The following is a 23,699-nucleotide window of genomic DNA, read 5'->3' as shown; positions in this document are numbered from 1 at the left end:
AGCTTCACATTATTGATGGCCACAAAATCTGTATAGCAGAAAATTTGCAGTTTTATTTTTCTCTGGACCAGTTTCAAGATAAACCATTGTAATTGAATACACAATATTACGATCTGAATCATAGTTCAATACTTCAACTAATACACAACCAGTCTCCAGCAGCTTCTCTTCAATGGGACTTTGCCTATTTTGCTGAAAACCAATTTTGCTGTACTGATACAGGATTCTCATCAAGCTGCTCCTGTGTATGCCTTGTAATGCTTACCTGTTATTTGTTTCCTATCAAGCAGTATCTTCTTGCACGACAACGTATATCTGACTAATCAATCCGTTCGAGATTGTACAACACCATTTCCTCTAGCGCCGATCGAAATGCAGCCCGAGGAAGACAACTCAGATTCTGGATTGCAAGTGATGCTTTCTCCTTGGCTAATTCTTGTGCTCTTTCTATTCCTCCACATTGCTTAACCAACTTAACTGCTTCATCCAGAGAGCCAGGCTCACAGAATTCGGAGTCGATGATTTCTCTCAGTTTTGGTTCTTTCTCCAGAGCAAATATTACAGGTGCTGTCAGGTTCCCTTTTGCCAAGTCGCTCCCAGCTGGCTTCCCCAGCTGCTCGGCTGACTGCGTAAAATCCAGTATGTCATCAACAACTTGGAAGGACAGACCAAGATTCTTACCATATTCATACATTTGTTCAGCAACACTACTTTCCACCCCACTAAAAATAGCAGCTCCTTTAGTACTAGCAGCTATTAAAGAGGCAGTTTTGTAATAGCTCTTGATCAAATACTCCTCGAGCTCAACATCACAGTCAAACAAACTAGATGCTTGCTTTATTTCACCACTTGCAAAATCCTTAATAACCTGCCAAGGAGTCAGGACTTGTAAATTAACTTTATTCTACAAGAAGGGCTTCAAATTTTCCTGGTCGTTGCTTAAAGTCCAGTTTGTGAAATTGTAAGGGTATTTCAGAACAACATTTAAAATCCAAAACAATATCATAAAATACTTGGGATACATACAGGTGGAGTTGTGGACCTACCTGGCTGATAAGCTTAATGACTTCGATATTTTCAAGATTTGCTAGGTACCAAGAGGACTGAGCAAACATGAAATCCCCTGCCAGTACTGCCACCCTTGTGCCATACAGTTGATGAACTGTTTGTTTTCCTGTAAATCAGCAGTAGCAAAATCAAAATCAGGAAAGGCAGGCAGAATGAAATAGAACATTTCAGAACTTCATGTATCATCAAAGGCATGATCATTTATTCTGCAGGACATGGCATATAAGATTTCCAACTATAATGTTCATCACTTGCGAGTTCATCTCTTACTCCCCAAGAGCTTATAATTTCTAGAGTGATGTATCTTTTCACAGTTGATAAGTTAAGCAGCTCTCAAAAGGGATGAAAACACATACGGCTCATTAGATCTTTTATACAATGCATTGTATAAACAAATATGGAATCAGTACTTGATAAATGCACTGGCAATTTTTAAGGAAAAATGCTTCACATATTTCCCAAATTCAGACAGCTGAAGGATACCTTCACAGCTTCACAAGGGCGTCCTTCCACGACAGGAAGTTTGACAATGACCTAATTACATGCTTCCTACTAGAACTTGCAATTTTGCCTCTTGCTGGCCATGTCAAAGATGAAACCATAAACAAGGCAAATCTGAATTTGAACTTCTGCTCCCAATAGGATATAGGTCAGCAAGTTCCTAAATAAAAATCTATTCATATCAAAAGGGAACAGCTTCTAAGTACTCCTTTCTGATCCTCCCATATGAAAAGATGGCAGAGCACAACCAATACATAAAATCCAAAAATGATCTTGTAGGAGTTATAAAACACAAATCTAAATCATTGTATAGACTGTAATGCTATTGACCTGATTCAGAACTTCCGCAAAGAAATATTTCATGCAGAAAATATGTAAGAATCATAAAAAACTGCATATAGAGACTTATTATCCATCAGGAGGAAGCAGCAGTACACATTAGCATCTGACACAAAGATGAACAGAGGCAAACACATAAGGGTTTGTAGATTGGAAGTGGAACAGCATTAGTCCAATTTTTTGAAATTCTAAAACTGCTGGCTATTTTTTATAACATGGTACCAATGAGACGTTTCACATCACACTCATGTAAAACCTAAACCATTACCTCTACGCATGTCACTTTCATCTAGTACATCATCATGTATTAAGCTTGCAGTATGGATCATCTCAATGATCTCTGCTAAGCGCCGGTGTTTTGTAGTAAGTTCCCTGGAATGAAGCATGATAATATAAATCTTTTATTCCATTTATGTAAGAAATTGGGAAACAAATACCTAACAAAACTTACTTTAACCCCATTATTTCTGCTGTGGCTCTTGAAACTAGGAATACCAATGCCGGTCGCATCCTCTTCCCACCAGCACCAAATATCTGATCAGCTGCAGACATTAAAACTGGGTTTTCTGCACCAACAATCTAGCAAAGCATCTTAATCATATTAGAAATAGATATAAAGAAATATACAAACTACTCTAAAACATTCATAAATGATGTTCAGTGCAGCTATGTATAGATTTCAACCACAAATGCAACAAGTTGTTGGGAATAATATGTACACAAAATTACAATATTAAGTGTTTTAAGATTGTCTTGCCTAGAACTTTCCTTAACTTCAAGCTCCTGAATTGAAAGGGGATTGTTGGAGTTTCAATTTGGCAAAAAGAAAATGCATCATACACACAAAGCTACTACCTACTAGGGGCATTCCCAAGTGTTAGATAATGGTATCAGTTGGTTGTGGACTTGCGGCCATGGTGTTGCAGTATCAGACCAGCGGTAACATGAAATTTTTTTTTTTTTTTAAAAAAGAAAAAGAAGTCATAAAATGACTCATAGCATTTTAGAAAGAAAAAAGAAAAACTAAAACATGCAGTAATCTTGTTAACCTATCAATTTATAAAAACACATCATAATTACCATGACAAATATTGAATATTGGATTCTCCTACCGTGCCTTTAAAGCTTTCTCATTCTTCAGTTGACATAGGCGATGCTAATTTTTCCTAGCTGCATTTATACTTCTAAATCTAGCACGAACTAAACCGATAGTAAATGAAACAAAGTTCCCCAGTTATCACTAAATTGTCAGGTGTGCAGCCACAACCAACAGTAATAAGAAAGAACAACTTCACCATATGACAACAACAGGTCTCAGGGAATAGATTTCCTCAAAGAAGCTTCAACATAGTGAATCATCTGAACTTATTGAAAATGTCCATAAAGCTCTCCTCCAAACTAGCCCTAAGCTTTTCTTATGTTTCTTCAGTGCTCCTCCAGTGCCTATACATCCCCCTTCTAATAAATTACCAAAAGATCAAAGAATAAACCCTACGTCTTCCCTCCCACTGTTGAATAAGATGATTCACGGTGATGACAACATTAACAAGCCATGTTATTGCGTACTGCTGTACTCTAAGATTTAATTTGTTCTCCAAAAATTAGAGGTATCAAACCGAGATGGTAAGCCCACTACGACATGGAATTTTTCAACAAAAGCCAAGAGGAGTTAAAAAGCAAGATAACACTATGTTTGCTTCTATTTTCCAAATAGGAAAACTGAAAATACACACTCCAAAACTGAAATAGATCACTGAAAATTATTGTGCTTAAACTTTATAAAGCAACTTATCAATTGCCAGATGGTAAAGGAAAAAAATGAGCCTCTTGTTTGCAACTGAGTTCCCCTCATTTATGATTTGCATATTGAGCACACATCAAGATAATCTAATATAGAATCTCAGTGACATGTGGAACAATCAAGAAAAACTCTTAAACATTCTGAGCATGCAAATGTATCACACCATACACTAACTTATATCCCGTTTGAGTAAATCCTCATCTTCCACAAAGGGCACATTCCAGGTATGAAACCATGCCAGTTCCAGCAGAAAGAAGATAACATGTAAGAATAGCACTTGTAGTCATACGAGTTCTATCTCCTCCATAAATTCACAACTAATGTTAGCCAAACACCAGAAGTATCAAGATTATTGCCTCTGCCAACTGGCAAGAAGGCACTACAAAGATGATGGTTGACCTAATCACCTGCTAAAAACACTAATGGCATCTCAACTACCACCTTTAATTCATAATAGTAATCCCATTGATATTTCACACTAGATGCACGACCACAAATTACAGTTACTACTCCAATACATTACTATCTTCTCTTATTTCTTTCTCAAATTGCAGCACTGCACTGTAGTACCGCCATCACTAGCTATATAATGAGCAATAAAGATATTCTTTTTCCCCTGGCAATGAAGTTCTATTAAGGCACATCAAACCTTCTCTGCGCTAGGTTCATAAAACAGGAGACCATGGGTGCAAAGCATAACACATACTAATATTATGAGCTACCATAAAAAAAACCAATTGAAGAAGAAGAAGAAGAAGAAGAATGAAACAGTGAATCTATATCACCAAAACACTAGGTACCATCATAAGCATGAACAAGGAATTAAAATTAAAATAACATATATATATATATATATAGTCACTCCCCCTGCCTATAAGTGATGTACAGATCATCAATCTCCTTGTACTGATTATATTTTATGAATAAGAAAAGTAGCTAGTTCATAAATAATCTTGTTCCATTGTTCATCATACTTGTGATGATTGTGATGCTTATTGGTCTATGATGCCTGATAGTTCCTTATTGGCTTGTGAAGTCCTATGCTAATATGATTGTCTTATTTTCGCAGGTTATTGTGAAATTTGCTTGGCTGAGTTGGACGGTAATGTTCGATCCCAGTACTTCATGGACTTAGGCAGATATCAAAATCTGGCCCCACGCACACACACATATATGTAATCATTCTTGAGCATACAACACCAAACCTCTTTAATATCCAACAGCAGAATGTTTACAGTAAGCACTCACCGACAGGAGGTTTTGGTTAAGAGTCTGGAGATCATCAGCAACCACTTCAAAAACATTTATCAATGAAATTGGACCTCTTGACTCCTTCAAATTCACCAGTGCTGCCGGACCTTGAGTAACTCCTGTATTGATGCCACAAATAAATCGTAAAAGAGTACAAGAAATTCGCTGCTAAAGCATTGCAGTTATGGCAGGCACAAAATAAGTATGCCAACCGCACAATCATTTCAAAAATAGAGGACTTAAATGCAGGCAAGCAAGTTACTATTGTTGGTGAAAGTCACTGCTTCAACTCTGCTAGACTAAAAGGAAAGGGAAACTGCTACCAATAAGGCAAGCTATCTATAATCAGTTTGTTGAAACCAAATTCGAGTTATGCAATGGTACAGGCAATACAAGCAACACCAACAAGAAAAGAAACTAAACATGGATAACCCAGTTGCTTTGGATATTGTTAACTAAACTTTACTGACGCAAAGAAAGCCACTACCAAAATAACTTACCCTTAAGCAGAGTCTCGGGAGTCTTGGTCGAAGAAACCCGACACCGAGCAAAATCCTTCCGGTAACAAAGCAATCTTCCAGCGGCACAGTCTCTATTACAACTCCTAGAAACTGACTTGGCATAATTCCTCACTGAACACCTATTCACTGAAGCATTCGAAGAGCATCCACAAGCCGCCAAATCAAACACAGTCCTCCCAAAATCAAGGCTGTGGCATGTCATTGACATCATTTCTCAACGAGAACCAGAAAGCAAAAAAGATTCGAAATTTCACTTCCAAATCAAAACCCAGATAGCAAATCTCGTTCAGTTTCCCATAAGCCAAACAACCAGCAAGAATGAAACAAAGAAAACCATAAAACAAAGTTCCGGTAGAAAACTTGAAAGAACAAAAAAGAATGAAAGATGTCGAACGGGTTTCTAAGTTGAGAAGTTTCTCCTTTCACGGACCACACAAATGGGAGTTCTCCATTGAGTGGATCCAAGAAGCCCACATAGGACAGTGTCGTCTTAGAGTTTCTTATCAGTTTGAGACCACTGATGTTTTTTGGAAGAAAAGACGAGCTTTGTGTTTAATTTAAGAAATGAAATTTATAAATAAGAGGCAAAGAAGAGGCCTCTCATCGTAAGCTGAAAATCAAATCCAAGAAAATAGCGGTCTGGATTTTTAAATAAATGAATTATGGGAACCACATTTAAATAAATTTTCTGATTTTTCTATAAAATTACTATTTAATCCTTATTATTCAAAGAAATTTACTAATTAATTACATAATTTTTAAAATATTTCTCACAAATTAAAAAATTTATTAATTAATTTTTTTATGAATTTCAGCTATTAAATAAAAATATCTTTTATATAAGGAGATAAATTAATAAATTTTTTAAACATTTAAACAATTTATTAATAAATTTTTTAAAATTATAAAAATTAAAAAATAAAATATTTAAAAATAAAATTAATAAAATAATTAATTAATAAATTATTAACTTTTTATAAAAAAAAAAGAAAAAAAATAAATTAAAATATTCAAATAATATTGGAAGGGGTGAAAGCGTAGGGAATTTGAAGTTAGAGATATTAAAAAAAAAAAAAAAAAAAAACCATTACTAATTTGTGGCGGCCAACATCACTACGTTACTTTTTGATCATTCGAGTACGTTTTATTTAAAGCAGGCAGGCAATGCATTGACCGTTACTGTTTGAGCGTTTTTGAAAATTTGTGGGATATTCAATTTATTGCATTTTATTCCAAAATTCACCAACAATTGTGATGGAATATTCAATTTAACCCTTCATTTTTTTTTAATAAAGGATTATTGTTTGGAATTTGTTTTAGCATAGAAATAAATCATAATATTAATACAATCAAATGTGAAAAATTAATTATTATAGGTTTTCACAACCTAAAATTTTCAAGAATTAAAAAAGTTAATTGTTTCAAAAAGTTTATTCAAAAAGTTAATTGTTCTAAATTCATTCACTTGTTTTCTATTTCTTAAGATAATTTAAAAATAAAATTTATTAATAAATTTATATATAGGGATTTTAAAATATAAGAATCTAATATGTGAAAAAAAGAAAGTCATTTTTTTATTTAATTATAAAAATATTTTTCTTGAAATAAATCAATCTAAATTATATTAGTATTAACAGATTCCCTTTCATTTAATTTGCTCTTATGTTTCTTTGTATCAACTGTGGATATTGGATTCAAATTAAACATCAATGGTGATTGAGATGTTGCAAATCAACTTTCTATTTGCTATATTATTCTAACAATCCGACAATTACTACACTACACAAATTCAAAAAAAAGAAACAACCCAAAATCCACTATAACTTTCTAACTGTTCATGGTCGTCAAATCCTACTTTCTTCTGGACCAAGCATTATGCATATATGCAATCAGCAAAACCTGCATTTCACCAAAAACAAATAAATAAATAAATAACGCTATGATTGGGATTCGAACTCAAAATCAAATCCAATAAAAATAACTATAATAAAAAAAATAATTGGTAATTCAATAGTCATATTTCATATGCTCAGTAATTTTGACTTACTGGGATCGGTGATGACAATTAGAGCAGAGTTTTTGAAATCGCAATTCCACCTGTTCCTTCCTCTGCACTGGTAGTAGAGATTCATAGCTATAGAGGCATGGCTAATGAGATTATCAGGAGAAAAACATGGACAACCCTTGTGCAGAATTCTGCAATCAACTTGAGAGCATGCATAATTAATATTCGCCAGTAAAGTTGCTTGATCTGAAGACGGCTTGGCTACACACCAAGTTTTCTGCAATTTCATTCAAACAGAAAATTCAAATTTCACTCTCATTCTGATAATAAATTTCTAAACAAGTAGATTGCATATCTGTACCTGCTCATAATTATTAGAAGCGACCAAGTTTCCAACTGCATAAAGAGAGAAAGCCATGAGCAGTTGATCATTTTGACAGGCAAAGGTAGGCTTATCATACCTGAAATCAAGTACAAGAAGAGAAGCAAAAGAGGTGCTGCTTTAGTCATTGCTGCTGCTTTTTCTTTTTGTGGGGGTGGGGATGTACTTTGTGTAAGAAAGGAAGACAGAGGGAGAGATGATTTAAAAGCCTGTAGATTATAACGGCTATATTCACTGTGGAGCCATTGTTGTTGGAGCGGAATTTTTTGGAACTCAAAGGGCTGAGCAAGGAAAAGTCGGACTAGTGATGCGACTCTGTCTTGTGTTATGTCCTCACATAGGAAATAATAATATTATTTTTTTAGGTTGTTTATATTTTTTAATTATCCTTAATTAAAATATTTATTAAAAAATCTGAAAAATAAAAATTAAATTCACATAAAGAATAATAACAATGGACTATGGAATTTAAATTTAAAACGTTTATTTTATTTTTATATATTAAATAAATATACGTAAATATGAAAATTATTATCCAAGTGCAAAAAGCACCGACAATTCTCTAATTTTAGGCAAATTACATATGATTACATTCCCATTCTTTGAAAGCTGCTTCAATTTTCCACTCCTGAAGCAGAACAAAAGCATGCTTGGAACAATCTCTGCACCAACGTGGTTTGCCACCTGCAATCCAAATCACAGAATTAGTTTTCCAGGAAAATCTCCAAATCCAGCTATATCATTCCGCAAAGCCCACTCTTTCTTGCTCTTATCCTTATATTGTCCCCAAAGGGATTATGTTGCTCGTACCCATTTCTACTTGAAAGCTTCTTCTTCATCTTCTTCAGGTAAATTTCATAAATGTACTCCAAGATTGCTGCTTGTTTGATCCAAGTTATTTTAGTTTCACATTTGTATATATGCAGAAGAAGGGTTTTTATCATTTATCGTGGTCCTGTTAATATTGGTAAATAATGAGGAAGAGCTTTGGATGGTGTGGTGAAATTATCAGAAATGAGAGTTTAGAACATTATCTGCTTTTGAAAATTCGATGGTTGATTAGATACTTTAGCAAGCTCTAATTCTGGAAAACAGAAAGAAGAGCTCCTCTTGACACTGGGGAATTTAATTATAGAGACCTGGAGTAGATCCTGATGATATATTTGCTAAATCTGCTATTTGTTTTTATGTGAAGAGATTTTGAATAATGTTTCCGCAAATTTTAACCAATGGCTGCAGTTGGAAGCGCGGAGTACGCGGAGGAACCCGCAACCAGTGTTAAATTTCAGACATCTTTACGTTTGCCTGGTTGCTCAAGTTCACTATCACTACTTGGAACTGGTTAGTTGCTCTAATGTCATACTACCATTGTACCATAAAGATCTATGGATTGAACTTATGAAGCATGCAAATGGTGCTAGGATGCCAGCCAAATATATCTATAAAAGCTCTTACTATTGCCGAGCCTAAGTACAAATAGATGTTAGAGATAAAATTTGTTAGGAAGTTAAAGGGAAAGAGTTACAATATGTCAATGTTGGTTTCTTTTGGTCACAGTCTAACTAGAACTTGGTCAAGTCACAAGGCCATAAGCCTGTAAAAGGAGATTTTCACCTTTCTTGAGGGGGCGCCACAATTGGAGAGTTGGCATATTGGAAAGTTTTGTTCAGTGTGTGTGTGGCGTTAGTGAGAATAAAATTGCAGTGAAATTTTATTTGAATGGTGAGTTAGCTATTCAAGTGATTAAAAGTTTCTGACTGAGAGGCAGATATTCCAGTGGTTGTAACTATTTTTCTCTCCATAGTCGATTTTTGTGGAGAAGACTTTTGCCGAACCACTTCAAATTTTGTGTTCAAATTTGTGAGGTTATCTTCATAAAGTATTATTACTATCATCGCCAAGGGGTGATGCGCTGCCATTACATTATTTTCGTAACACTTTTACTACCTGATGTTTTTTATACAGTTTTGAGCAAAGAAAACGCCGACTGCATTTGTGTCTTGTGCAAGTGAACTTTAAACTAATATAACTCTGGTGAAGTCCTTAGATTTACTTGGCCTGTTGCTTGAATTTATCTAGCATCATAGCTTCAATAGCCTGCATTAAAACTCAGGATACAGGCAGAATGTTCCTACAATTGTTAGTGTTAAGATCCATATTGCAAGGAGTCCATGTATGAAATTTTTTCTGGCATGATAATTTTCATGATCTGTAATTTTCAGGATACAGAGAAAAGGTTTTTGCAATCATTGGTGTTAAGGTCTATGCAGCAGGATTATATGTTAATCAGTCTGTCTTAAACACATTGAATGCCTGGAAAGGGCTATCAGCTGGTGAGATTCAGGATAATCCTGATTTGTTCAGCTCAATTTTTCAAGGTAAAAAATTCCTTCCAATGTTTTCTGCTTTTGTAGTGGGAGAGTAGATGATTTTTGCTAATACATACTACTTTTAGCCACTTTGGAAAAATCACTGCAAATAATACTGGTGAGAGATGTTGATGGTAAAACGTTTTGGGATGCCTTGGATAATGCCATCTCCCCAAGAATCAAAGCGCCCACTTCAGTTGACGAATCTGCTTTGTCCACATTTCGAAGTATCTTCCAAGGTCGACCTCTTAAGAAAGGGACATTCATATTTTTGACATGGTTGGATCCCTTAAAAATGCTAGTAAGTTTAAATTTGGCAGACACAGAAACAATACATTCCCGGTGCATGTTTAATATGATACTGTTAGTAATCATTTCCTTTATCCTTTTCAATTTCCCCCTTCTCTATTTGCATTCAGACTGCTGGTTTGTAATTTTCAGATTTCTGTCTCATCAAATGGGATACCATCTGGTGTGGATGCTACAATTGAGTCAGCAAATGTCACTTCTGCTCTTTTTGATGTGTTTTTGGGAGATGCTCCAGTTTCTCCTTCCTTGAAAGCTTCGGTCGCCAATGGGTTGGCAACAATTCTGAAGTGAATGCTATTAGTCTCTTATAGTTCATCTTATATAAACAGTGGATTTAGTTTATTCAAGCTGTGTAACTTCAATGGCTGAGTTTAATTTCTTGATTACTCAGATTTCTGATCAATCTTGTAGTTCCGCAATCAGTAGTTGAAACCTAGATTACTTTGTAATGCTAGTATAATCTGTATATGGCCTCCACAACTTCTCCTAAAAATTTCTGATGTTTAAGGGGAAAAAAATCTACTCGAATGAAACTTTGTTAAGATTCTGTTTAAGAATGATAATCTTTGCTTGGAAAAGGATAAACTCATAAAAAAAAAAAAAAAAAAAACTAGTAAAAGAATCGTTTACAAATTGTCTGATTTTACTTGCTCAAGCATCTTGACTATCTCAGCCATGGAAGGTCTCATAGAGGGCTCTGGTTCAAGGCACATAAATGCAATTCTGAATGCATTATTAATCTCATCAGTCGGTGCACACTTCAGCCTACTGTCAAGTGCATGCACTTCCCTTTTATCTTCAACAACTGCCTTTACCTGTTTCAGGTTTCAACTTTAGCAGAAATAACCAAATAAAAAACTATCCATTATTTGGCATTTGCAGGAAATTTCAGGACTTACCCAGGTCACAAGCTTAGTCCCTTCCTCAAAGAATGCTTCATCTGTGGGTTTCTTTCCAGTCAAAAGCTCCAAAAGAACAACTCCAAAACTATAAACATCTCCTTTTGCAGTTGCCTTCCCTGTATCAAAGTACTCTGCAGAAAATTATATAATTGAGATGTCAGTCAAGGAATCACCAGAAAAAGAGAGATCAGGCTGACTTTGAAGAATAATTTTTGGTGGTACCAGGAGCCAAGTATCCAAAAGTTCCTGCTGGAAATGTAGAAACATGAGTCTTATCAGGTTCCATCAAGGTAGCCAATCCGAAATCAGATACTCGAGCTTCCATTTTCTGATCTAGCAATATATTACTAGACTTGATGTCTCTATGAATTATGTGTGGAATGCAATCATGATGCAGGTATGAAATCCCTCTTGCAGCACCTAGTGCTATCCTATATCTGGATCCCCAATCCAAATCCTTCTTCTCCATTGATCTCCCTGAAAAATTTTCCACTTTAGCATGAAATAATGCACAAGAATCAACAGATTGTGTTCATGAAACTTACCATGCAGGACTGCATCTAGACTTCCATTAGGCATTAACTCATATATGAGAAGATTGTAATGAGGTGCAGTGTAATATCCATGAAGAGTGACAATATTCCTATGCTTGATATCCCCCATAGCCTCCAACTCTCTTTCGAAACCTCGATCTCTCTCTGCGCTTCCCCTGTTTAGTCTCTTGACAGCAAAGGCCACAGAATCATTTATGTTCAATCTGTAAACAGTTCCATATCCTCCAGAGCCAATGATGTCCTTGTTGCTCAATTTTAAAGTTTTCTTCAACAACACATCAGATGATAGAGGCTGCTGCATTATTGCAGACTTGAACAACACCATCTTGCCTCCTGTAATTTAATTGCAAGAAGGAAACTTTACTTGATTAATAAGCCATATTTGAAGAAAATCAATAAGCCAAAAACTTGCTATCACCTGAGAAGCCATCTTCATAGACTAAGTGCTTTCTTTTCCATCTCTTGTAGAGGAGGATGGAAATAATTATCTTGGATGTAATGAAAGCAATGCAGCATACTGTGATGTAGAATGCTATGTCCTTAGCTTTGCCCATTAATTCAAACTCTAGTTTGCACTGAGGAGGCTATCAATTTCAGACAAGTTGAAGAACTTTTCAAGTTGCAGAAGATACATAAATAATTCTGAGTCAGGAGAAAACAAAGCAGAATTCAGACAAACTAATAAATAAATGCATATCACGCACGTAAAAGCAGAAGCAGCTTGGAAGAATAATCACTTTGAAAGGAATCATAGACTGATCTGCAACAGCATTTTGCTTTCTTTCTTTCTTCTTCTTTCTGCTGGGTATGAGTGTCACATTACAGACAAACAAATAAGGAAATCTATACCTTATAAATTCTCCAAAGACGTGGGAGATGGCAGCTTTTTCTTCGGAACCAATTAAAATTTTTGTTGAGATAAGATCAAATAATAAAAAATAAAATACTAAACAAACTTTTCAATAAATGTAATCATGGGTACCAACCGTTATGAGTTAAATGAGCAGGAGAAAAAAAGTGGTTTTGAATCATAGAAAATTTGACACAAAAAGTATAATTTGAAAAGCTTTTTCAATGCCTAACTTTTAACTTTTCTCCTTCCGATTTTCTTGACTTTTGGGAGCTCATCATTTCATCATTGTAAACTTAAAGGCCATGTTTGTTTCAAAAAAATTTTGTGTTTGATGCATTTAGAAAAATTGATTAAAAAAAATATTTTCTTGATAAAAAAGATTAACCCATTTTTTTTTAAAAAAAATAATTTTATCTTTTAAAAATAAAAAATCATTCTATTTACATTAAAAATTTTATTAATATTTTTATACATAAATTTATCAATATCATTGATAACTTTTCATGGATAACATTTTTCAAAAAAAAAAAAAAAAACAATTTTCATTTCCAAATGCCCTATTTGTTTCTTTTCAAAAAAAAAAAAAAAAAATGTAAAGGCCTTGATTGTGAAATACGTTATTAGTTTTCATTTTACACATCATTTGTCTCCATTAAGATTCATTCAGAAATTAATGTGCGGAACTACAATTCAATGAAAAAAATCACATGTTTTTCCTCTTAATTTCCTATTGTATAGAGTCCATCTGTTGGACACAGGAAAAAATTGCTAATTTATTAAATGCAGGGAAAGAATATTAGAAGTAAGAGATTCTTTAATGATACTATTTTTTTTTTTTATAAAATAAATCTTAGAACTTTTGGATGAAATCCACATTTTAGTTTCTCATTTTAAAACTTCTTAAAAGTAAGAGCTTCATTTGAAAAAACAAAAACATAAAATATTCTAATATCAATAACTAAAACTCATTGGTAAATAGAATTTTAAAAGAAAATTTTTGCTGAATAGCAGAAAGAAAAATTGAAGAGAAGGTACTATTGCAAAAAAAAAAAAAAAAAAAAAAGATTATTTGATCTATTAATACATAAATATATTGGTTTCATCCAGTTTATAATGGAGCATAGGCAAAAATTGTGGTAGGACATATGCCACTTGGTAGTTGAGTCTACCATGTAGGTACTGGGAATTTATTCAACTTTATCTTGTCTACGGATATACAGCTGTGCAGTTCTGTAGATTCACGAGAAGTTGGTGCAAACTCATTCTGCATCTTCCACAATCTCACCCAACACTTGTCTCTATCTCTTTTAATGACTGTTAGCATAACTAATAGATATTTTAATTAGTTAAAAATTAAAAAATAAATAATTTTTTAGAATCTGCTATTTTATCTAAAAATATTTCTTAAAATTTTACTTGGCATTGATTACTACATATGTAACTCCATGAAACCTGGGGAAAAAAAAGTAACCCAACTCAAATGAAAGGCAGCCTGTGCTTCGGGAAAATACTAATTGATTGAATTACACCTATTGGAAATAACAAGGTTTATACATGGCAATGAATGCTAAATAAAATTAATCAAAAGATTTGTTGTGGGGCAAAGTGATTAAATTCACCCAGAAAGAGCAAGTCATTCTGAATCCAAGACTTCATCTTCATCTTCTTCCAGTATGTAAACCAAGGCACGCTTTCTTGCAGCAAAAACACAGGCTACGCCTCTCGATGCTGTTATGGAAAAATGTTAATAAATGTCTTTGACGTTTTCTCCATAGCATAGAGATTTTTGGTCCATAAGCGTAACCGAGTATGAACTATGAACAAAGCTTACCACTAACTGCCAATGGAGCTACGACAGAATGAGGAATGTAGCGAACCTTCTCATTCTCCATTTGCAGCTGTACAACAGCATCCTAAATGTCGACAATATAAAAGTGAGCTTTTATGATGGATGAAGATGGGTTGGATCCAAATTTGATCCAAACCAATCATTGAAAGCCCCTAATTCTCACTACGGGTAATAAGTCTAGAACAAGTTAAACAATACAAAAGTTAAAAGGGGAAATTTTGAAGAAAATCAATGCTTTAAGCATTTCAGCTCCAGAGGACCCACTTTTTTTTCTTTTCATCATTCTTATTATTTACTTTGTTAGACCAATTACATTACATGCAGAGAAGTCAATGAAAAGCTTAAGCACAACATAAAACATAACATAGAATTTCTCAGACATTTTCTATAATAGAAAGATTATTTTGTAGCAACAATATATATTTTGGAGATTACGAAAGAGATTGAGCACAAGGTAAACAGACTGAACAATATAAGATATACTATGAACCCAGAAAAGAAACTGCAGCAGTACTAAAAAACATTATCAAGTTCTGTTATAGGAAATGCAATCCAAGAATTGCAGATCAAAATGTGAGTCACAGAAGTTACCTTAAGTTGATGTGATGTCCAAACGTTCAGGGAACTGGATCTCGAAAGAGATATGAAAGGAAGGTCTCTAGCTTGCACAACCATCATACAAGCATCTCCGGAGCTTTCAGAAGATGTGACAGTCCCATTTAATAGCAACACAATATGAGTATCCTGTTTTTAAGCAATTCGGTTACACAACATCCCACAAGAATGAACCTATAACATGCTGTAAATCTTGATCTTTCACCTTATATAAAGACAGATCAACACATTCATAACCAGCAGGAATAGACAACAATACAGCTTCCAATGATGTTTGGCTCTTCTTTAAACTGCTCAAGTTGCACATAAATCCTCTCGCTATGCCTATACAATTTGAAATATTTGAAGTAGGTTCATTTGGTACTTGGAAGCATATGTAATCAACAAGGCCATGTTGACAAGATGAAACTGATTCAGAGACTTCCTACATGAGAAAAATAAAAATGAAAATGTAAAAGAAAATATTATAATTCAAAAAGCCTTTTAAATTGGAAAAACAAAAGTTGATGATGAGGTCAACTATATAGTAAATTGTATTCCAAGACAAAATGTGTTCAATTCAACCACAGGTCATACTCTTACAAATTAGGTCTAATTGAGAAAGAGGAGAGCAAACAAAATTAAATTTCTAATTCATGAATGAGAGGGCATCTTATCTTTTAGCAATAATCAATTTCTCCCAGTAAAAAAAGGAAGTACCTCATAATATGATATTGACATGGGAATTATCATGGACGTAGATGCTGATGAAGATGGAAGTGGAAACAGTGGCAGCAAATCCTCACAAACTATTTTTCTTGAGATTGACAAAAAGGGCATCTGAAAAGCCTCCTTGAAGCTAAAAGTGTGTAGCCATAAATGTACAACTTGTGAGTACGAAAAAAGTCAAATATAGCGGACAGTGATTATACATTAAGTTACTCAATACTGCCTACAGTAAAACTTTTTGCTTATTCCTTCAATGTTCAACAATACCATCAATTTTAGGATCTTTCTGTTTCATTTGGTAGCTTACCGCCTTAGATGTTTGTTCCCTATATTTCACCATACTAACATACTAAATTCCAATCAAACATATGATTCCCCCATCAAAGAATCCACTGTTTGATAGATTAGGCAACAAAATAAGAAATAAAAATTTACCTACACTCCATTTCTTGAAACTCTTTAGCTAATGTCCTTCGCAGATATTCACTATCCGAAAACCCTCCAAACTGAACTAATTCTTTGACTCTCTGCATTGTTTCCCTGAAAAACTTAACAATATCAAAAATTTTCCAATACAAAAACATTTGCATCCATGTGAACATTTTTTTCATGTAATAAACTATGCAGATCTGCAGAAAGATAATTTAAGAATGCATACGTATTTACAGTGCTTTGCTGAATGTCTGTAGAGATTGCATCTAATACATTTTATTTAAGAACGTCAGTGGACATAACACTAGATGAAGAACTTCATCTTTTGACATTTGATCAAATGATACAAGTAGACAGCTTTGTGTCTTAGCTGTTGCTCGGCTTAACAGCAGATTTTACTTAAAAATTAAACTAAAGGTGGGTTAGGAAGCCATTTTCTGACAATCTTGACGGGGTATGCCTATGATGGCAATCCTATGATATGTCACACAGAAAGGAACGACAAAAATAGAAGTTGCTAATTTGAAATCAAATTATGGAAGACTTCATTGCAACTAGATTTTGGTCAGAAAATAAGCTGCAAAATGATTTTAGTTGAATACATAGCTTACAAGTCCACTTCAATATTATGAACTTCAGAAAGGTCCAGAAACTGGCTAACTGGATCTTGATCATACAAGAACTTCAAGAATATGACAACCAGTTCACTGCAAAAAGCAGAAAATTTGAAAACAAAATTAATGGGAGTTACCAGATTGAACATGAGAAAAGATGACTAAGACAAACCTGTTATACGGCAGAAGCTGATCACTTGGTTCTTGCATAAGAAGCTTTATACATTTAAGAAGCCAATTGAAGAAATTTGAAAACTGAGGAAAGAAAGGAAAAGGTATTAGAGCTGAAACTAAAGAAAGGTTTAATTCAAGAAACAGTAATTCTCTTCTTTCGTTTTGGGATCTTTTCGTAGAAATGCATTAGAGGACATCAAATTATAAACATATTTTTTCTCACAACACAATTCTTGCCCCCCCCCCCCCCTGAAAGAAAAGGATAAACATATATACATGATGAATGAAACCACCTAACAGTTATATTACATATCTAACAATTATTCCAAGCTTGATCTAGGCATCTCAAATAAATATATTCACAAGAGGGCATCCTTGCCGCTGAAATTTTCATATGCCAGTCCTCCAGAATTCAGTGTGTGTAGACTCTATATTGTCAAAAGCATTCTTTCAGTGAAAGTTCGTAATGCAAATGTTAAAGAAACCTAAGACCAGCTAAGTTGGATCTTATTCAGAAGTTCAGTTTCCTTGGATCTCTATTCTTTCTTTGACTTGAACCCAAATAACTTGCTAGTTTATGATGCCTCCAAACAATAATAAAGATTCAATTTCCAAATAACAATACCTGCTGTTCCACAGATGCAAGGACCCTCATAAACCGTTCAATTTGTACTAATATCATGCCAGATCTTTCTGTTGCATTATTGATAAGCACCTCATCCAAACCAATACCCTGGAATCGTGCACGCCATCTTGAAAGGGCTCTTAGTTCTCCCATCCTAAATGCAATAATTTCTGCAGCAGGCTGAATAGGTATATGTCTCAGTTTCTATAAACCCTCTTTGTATAAGGAACCCAAAATCAAAAAAAATTATTACAGAACAACTTGTAAGAAACAGATAAATAATAGAAACTACTCACATGCCTTTGACTTAATGTCCACTTTAATGATTTCATGAGATAAAGAAAGGACACAAACCAACAGTTTCATAATAACGTTCCAAAAATAATGGCACATAGCAAACACATAACAAGAATCTGGAAATATTAACTCCATTAAAAAGTAAGGTTCAACATATACCAAAGCTAATTCTTAGGTTATTAAGTTCTCTCCACCAACAAGATCACTTGAAGATGCAGAAATTTAAAATCAAGGATAAAAAGCCAACAGATTTACATTTCTTTTTTCTTGATAAGCGTTCCTGCGAGAAACAACAAAGGAAAGGCCTCTTGTTATTTAATTAATTCACTTTAAAGCAGAAACTAATCATTTCATGTATATAAGATTAGAAGAACCAAGTATTTAGAATACCATTCATGAGGGATATTCACATATGTTCTGGGCTGCTATTGATAACTACAAAAGAGCACTACTGAAAACTCAGAATAAACTTCAACCTTCTATTCTTTCAAGGGCAGTCTCACAAAATATTCCATAAAAATTATATCATACTTGGGCATATTTCATACACACGTCTGGGTCTAATGTGTTCACTGAATCAGATTGCACACATCAGTAAACAAGTCCAGGAATTTATGAATTCATGAATATGTTCTCTGTTTCTGTCTGAACAACCATGTAATGAAGCTTGGTATACTACTGCTAAATCCAAATCATGAATATATATTAACAGATACAACCAACTCTATAAAGTGCTCCCTAAATAAAGGTACTAAGAAATGCTCCTATTAAGTACCAAATTATATTAAGTACCAAATTAACTGCCTAAAGAATGCAATAGACCACCTGCATGTGATCAAGAACAATACGCTGAAGTTCTTTTGCTGCACCACAAACAACCTTTGACACACGTTTCACCCCCTGTCGAACGATAAGAAAAGAAAAATAAATGAAGCAGCATAAAACCAGGTATACAATCGTGATTTTCAGGAAAAAGGAACTTTGATGACGCCAAGCATACCACTTCACCAAGAGTATTAACCAGAAACTGGTGTACTGCTGGACTGGTCCGAGCACCACCCAAAAGGCTTAGGAACTCCTCTTGAGGAGATGAATCCAGGGCTATATGCAAATGGAAGAAACCAAGAAACTAGTAAATGAAATAGTAAAATAAATAGAAATTACAACTAATTAATGAATCCAATGTTGCTATCAGCAATTACCGTGGTCAATTATCAAAGTAGATAAGGAAGCAAACTTTTCATGAAACGTGCGCATTGCATCTGACCACTGCTTAATCATAACTGACAATGAGGCCCGGATAACCTCAGTTAACTCCTCAATGTTAGAAGCTTGTTGGGCCAATTGATGGAGCTCATTTTTCCTACATGATAAAGAGAGATTATTTAAATGGAACATTCACTTGAGTTCAAAACTGATGATGAATGATATAATGGACAGGAAGCACAGCGGAGAGAGAATCCTGATGAGTCAGATCCCAAGCTTATAGTTTTACAGACAGATATACTATTGAGTAATCATGACGTCTCATATAACTTACCTATTAAAAAATATAGATGTATCAAGCACTAAGCCATGCGAGCCATTCATACCATGCGCAGCCATTTGACTTTGTCTCAATTCAGTCATATTTTCATCAAGTTCCCCTGAGCACATGACAATCAAACGACAAAGGTCTTTTGACAAAGCAACCTAATGACAAGAAATATATATAAAATACATAACCATCTTCTTGCTTTGTAGAGAAAATGAACTTTTAAAGACTTAGTATAGAAAATAAACTTTTGAAGGCTGTCTGCATAGAGCATATCATTACCTTGTAGATAGAGGCATTCATTAACTGGTGAGCAGATTGTTTATCCACAAAGGGGGTGGAAACAGAAGACTTGTGTATGTTCTGTATAGTTTTAAAGATGATGTAATTCACAATGGGAAAAATAAGCAAAGAGAAATTAAAAAACGAAGAGCTAACTGACACATTGGACATGCTACTAAAAAACAGATTTTTTTTCCTTTTGGCCAGAAGATAGGAGTACAAAATAAATCATAGTCACAAGTAGGAATTGGCCTAAACCAGAGCACATTTGCAATACAAACTAATAGGCAAACAATATGATGTATTTGTTTAACCGATGAAAACAAGGAAAATTCACAAAGCAGTAGTTTTGTAGTAAAAAAAATATGTACCATTTATTCTCTTAGTTTTGCAGTACAAAAAAATATGTAGCATTTATTCTCAGCAATAACAAGGATGTCTAGCATGACTTGAACTTCTAAGAATAGATAGAAACTATTGTTTTTGTATCCATAAAAATCAATTTCAATCAAATCATATCTAAGTGAACTAGTTGCCAAATTCACAAATTACCCATATTTAGATAACTCCATTCCTAGAGCTCAGTCTTGTGCTTATCCAAGCCATTGTAGACCAAGAATTAGTACAGGAGCTGAGCTACTTGCATGGATCCTACATTGTGAATTAACCAATCCCATAACAGTCTAGCAAACCAAAATCCATCACATGAACAGAAGCAAACTTATGATTTTTGTTAAATTTGGGTCAGGCCTAACTCACTCCAAAAACTAGCTCAAGGAGGAGGATTGTCTATGGCTCATATAAGGGGCACATTACCCCTTTCCACAACCGATGTGGGATTCAACGCACCCTCTCACGCCCAGAATTTTTACTGGTCCGTGACATATTCATGGAAGGCCCAACATCGGATGGGGAGGCTCTGATACCATGTTAAATTTGGGTCAGGCCTAACTCACTCCAAAAACTAGCTCAAGGAGGAGGATTGCCTATGGCTTATATAAGGGGCACATTACCCCTTTCCACAACCGATGTGGGATTCAACAATTTCAAACTAGTTCCACTGGGTTCACAGCAATTGAGTTTCAGACAGTTATGAAGAGAATGGATGATCAATATAAATAACTTACAATTTTTCCTATCGGAAATATTCCAAATATACTGAAGCAAATGTTTCCATCATTGTCTGCACTACACAGAACATTAAATCGTTGGTATGAAGAATTTGACAACTCTTGATATAAATCTTCATTGTCATCCATGAAACCAGTGTCTCCACACACCACACCAAGTGTCCGAGGAGGCCGAGGAGCAGGAGGGAAGAAACGAGGAGTACGGTCTTCATAAGTTGATAAGTTAGGAGAATCATCCTGAAACAAAGTGAGACCAGTACAAAGACAGAAAATGATGAGGAAATGAATTAATGTTTCAACTATGCTTATTTAATAGAGTATGTATTTCAAATATAAAGGAGGGAAAATAATTTATTTTAAGAGAACACCTCCCTTCCTATAGGTGGCTGATGAAATGAAAAGGACTTACCCTATTCAGTTGTCCATCCTCCTCCCAATTAAGACACACAACTGCAACAGTATGAGACTTCAAGCTTCTCAATAACTTCCCATTCTGCTTGATATACAGCATGAGGGATTATTAAAACACAACCAAAATAAAACAACATTATAAGAAAAATAAAATGAAAAGCATGGATAACATGTGTATAGAAATTAGAGGCGTGTACATATGAGCACACCTTGCATATAAAAATATGGTATCAGAAACCAAATAAGTAGATGTAATAACTACTACCTTCAAACTATATTATTAACAAGAATATACACTCAATTTATAATACTTATGCCACATATTAAAGGTCCTAGAGGGTAAAGCTTGTCAGAACTCAGAACAACAAATATTCATGAACTGAGAAACAGGAGACAACATGAAAATGACACAATTATGCTGCATCATTGTCAAAATAAATTGCCTACAAAATATAGCAAATTCAAAGCAGTGTGTTATGGATTTGGTCTATCTATTAACACAGTGACTGATAAAAATATAAATAATGTATTTGCTGATTCAATCTGTCTTATTTTCAACACATAAAACGTTAGTAATAAGACACTACAACAGAATAAAGAAAGAGAAGGTTTACAGAAACTAAAGAGATGTACTGTAATTACACTTTCTGCAGCATTACACGAATATCATGATAAGTAAAGCATTTTTAGCAATGGATAAAAGGCACATCATACTGGAACCAATCTTAGTTGAATCATTAGAGGGGCATTGCACTATCTGATTTTTTGTTAGTGTTATGGGGGATATAACAAGGTCTAACCAGGGTGGGATTTTCCCTTCAACCTCATTCATAGTGGTCAAAATGTTTATCAAGCATGATATGAGCCATATGGCTTAAGGAACATAAGAAAAGCTCAAGATTCAGATGATAGAGATCCTACTTGGGTAAAAGAAATTAAGATCAACCTTCCAGTAGAAAGTGGTAAAATTTTCAGGAAAAAGTAAATGAGTGCCTATTCACCTCAACGTCATGCAAGGAAATGGTTCCATCTTCAAGCCCAACAGCTATTGCTTTACCATCAGGACGCCAACACAGTGACGTAATGCACCTTCCTAAAAACAATTTAGATAAACTCATTAAACAGCTTACAGCCTAGTTGAGATCTGCTGATGAATTGGTAAATTAACACTAAGAAGCACCCATATGGATGTGAAGTAAAATGCAATTTGAACATTTTATGAAATCTAGCTAAAACCTTAAAAGTGAACTTCTATAAGCTAAATACAATGAAGGGAGAGAAAAACAGACTAGGCAGCGATAAATTTTCATTTAGAGAAGGGTCCTACCATTCTTTGCACATAAATTAAAGAGAAGAAAAAAAAAAGTAAAGGAAGGAAATTACCAGGGGAGATAGTCCATAACCTCTGCCAATTGAATCTATGGAGCAAAATCTTAGAATCCTCTGTCACCATGGCAAGTAAATCCTTCTCCGGATTCCACTCCGCAATTTTGATCTATGAAAGAAAAGCTATTACACAAAAAATTAAAAAAAAAAAAAAAACTAACTGATTAATGGACACACATTGATAAGTTAGATTGAGAACCTGAGAAGTGACAGGTTTGTCAAATTGAAGCTGAAACGGAAGCACCCGCTGCTCCTCATCTGTTTCCATGACTATCACTGAATCTTTGGAAGTCCACTCCGAGTACAGCTACAGGTACTTGCACTGGAGACTTTAAAGCAGGAAATTTTTAGTTAGAAGGAAATGCAAAAGAAATTTGTATTATATAAGCCCTAGAGAAAGTTGAAAAGCTACTTACAGTTAGATGGTGAGGAAGAAGCCGCCGATGGCAATAGCGACGTCGTTTCGCTAGTGGAGAGGATGTAGGAGTAGAAGAAGAGCAAAGACCTACCAGGTTGCTCTTGCTGGTAAAATAGCCGAGGCGCTCAAACTCCAAAGTGAAGTGGAAAAAGAGAGCAAAGGGCGGGCAGCGGCTCTTACAATAACTCCGAACATTCGCCAGTGTTTATATATTCTTCTAATGATTTTTTTAAAAATCATTTTTTGTATATTAGAAACTCAAAAAAAATATAAATAATTGTTTGTAAGGGTTTGTTTCGTTGAAATAACCCACTCGTTTTTGAGAAAAAACTTTTAAGAAATATTTTTTTGTTATAATTTTTATTCACT

At 34.5% G+C, this 23,699-nt stretch overlaps 5 protein-coding genes across 7 annotated transcripts; 1 reads left to right on the top strand and 4 right to left on the bottom strand.

Moving 5' to 3' along the window:
- Nucleotides 1-33: 33 nt before the first annotated feature.
- Nucleotides 34-6,030, bottom strand: LOC110601874 (solanesyl diphosphate synthase 2, chloroplastic). Its single transcript, XM_021739254.2, has 6 exons — nucleotides 5,461-6,030; nucleotides 4,958-5,079; nucleotides 2,360-2,487; nucleotides 2,177-2,280; nucleotides 1,047-1,174; nucleotides 34-868 (listed from the first exon to the last, which is right to left on the bottom strand). The coding sequence occupies exons 1-6, from the start codon at nucleotides 5,690-5,692 to the stop codon at nucleotides 320-322; spliced, it is 1,263 nt and encodes a 420-aa protein (XP_021594946.1). The 5' UTR covers nucleotides 5,693-6,030; the 3' UTR covers nucleotides 34-319.
- A 1,236-nt stretch (nucleotides 6,031-7,266) lies between these two features.
- On the bottom strand, nucleotides 7,267-8,175 carry LOC110601875 (glucan endo-1,3-beta-D-glucosidase). Its single transcript, XM_021739255.2, has 4 exons — nucleotides 7,948-8,175; nucleotides 7,848-7,882; nucleotides 7,529-7,763; nucleotides 7,267-7,380 (listed from the first exon to the last, which is right to left on the bottom strand). The coding sequence occupies exons 1-4, from the start codon at nucleotides 7,994-7,996 to the stop codon at nucleotides 7,355-7,357; spliced, it is 345 nt and encodes a 114-aa protein (XP_021594947.1). The 5' UTR covers nucleotides 7,997-8,175; the 3' UTR covers nucleotides 7,267-7,354.
- Nucleotides 8,176-8,409: 234 nt separating this feature from the next.
- Nucleotides 8,410-11,021, top strand: LOC110601028 (fatty-acid-binding protein 3, chloroplastic). Its single transcript, XM_021738007.2, has 5 exons — nucleotides 8,410-8,716; nucleotides 9,108-9,209; nucleotides 10,091-10,246; nucleotides 10,324-10,538; nucleotides 10,679-11,021. Exons 1-5 carry the CDS (start codon nucleotides 8,452-8,454, stop codon nucleotides 10,835-10,837), a joined length of 897 nt encoding a protein of 298 aa, XP_021593699.1. The 5' UTR covers nucleotides 8,410-8,451; the 3' UTR covers nucleotides 10,838-11,021.
- A 142-nt stretch (nucleotides 11,022-11,163) lies between these two features.
- On the bottom strand, nucleotides 11,164-13,250 carry LOC110601026 (receptor-like serine/threonine-protein kinase At1g78530). Of its 3 annotated transcripts, none has more exons than XM_021738002.2 (6): nucleotides 12,740-13,250; nucleotides 12,421-12,644; nucleotides 11,994-12,335; nucleotides 11,671-11,925; nucleotides 11,446-11,579; nucleotides 11,164-11,361 (listed from the first exon to the last, which is right to left on the bottom strand). In XM_021738002.2, the coding sequence occupies exons 2-6, from the start codon at nucleotides 12,554-12,556 to the stop codon at nucleotides 11,173-11,175; spliced, it is 1,056 nt and encodes a 351-aa protein (XP_021593694.1). In that variant the 5' UTR covers nucleotides 12,557-12,644; nucleotides 12,740-13,250; the 3' UTR covers nucleotides 11,164-11,172. The 3 variants fall into 3 exon arrangements, with proteins under 3 accessions (XP_021593694.1, XP_021593695.1, XP_021593696.1); XM_021738003.2 differs by having other exon boundaries at nucleotides 12,852-13,250; XM_021738004.2 differs by having other exon boundaries at nucleotides 12,421-12,612; nucleotides 12,707-12,827.
- Nucleotides 13,251-14,353: 1,103 nt separating this feature from the next.
- LOC110602517 (anaphase-promoting complex subunit 4) lies at nucleotides 14,354-23,520 on the bottom strand. The gene is given in 21 exon segments (XM_021740055.2): nucleotides 14,354-14,505; nucleotides 14,507-14,583; nucleotides 14,687-14,768; nucleotides 15,296-15,448; nucleotides 15,525-15,743; nucleotides 16,019-16,157; nucleotides 16,463-16,567; nucleotides 17,071-17,166; nucleotides 17,246-17,328; nucleotides 17,873-18,052; nucleotides 18,995-19,069; nucleotides 19,170-19,270; nucleotides 19,372-19,532; nucleotides 19,710-19,861; nucleotides 19,986-20,066; nucleotides 21,113-21,352; nucleotides 21,525-21,608; nucleotides 22,528-22,619; nucleotides 22,910-23,021; nucleotides 23,112-23,241; nucleotides 23,329-23,520. Coding segments are annotated over 20 exon segments (2,370 nt in total). The 5' UTR covers nucleotides 23,181-23,241; nucleotides 23,329-23,520; the 3' UTR covers nucleotides 14,354-14,436.
- Between the last annotated feature and the right edge of the window lie 179 nt (nucleotides 23,521-23,699).

The sequence above is a fragment of the Manihot esculenta genome, chromosome 15, assembly GCF_001659605.2.
Source record: "Manihot esculenta cultivar AM560-2 chromosome 15, M.esculenta_v8, whole genome shotgun sequence".
Lineage (NCBI taxonomy): Eukaryota > Viridiplantae > Streptophyta > Magnoliopsida > Malpighiales > Euphorbiaceae > Manihot > Manihot esculenta.
This window is presented reverse-complemented; position numbering and strand designations above follow the sequence as displayed.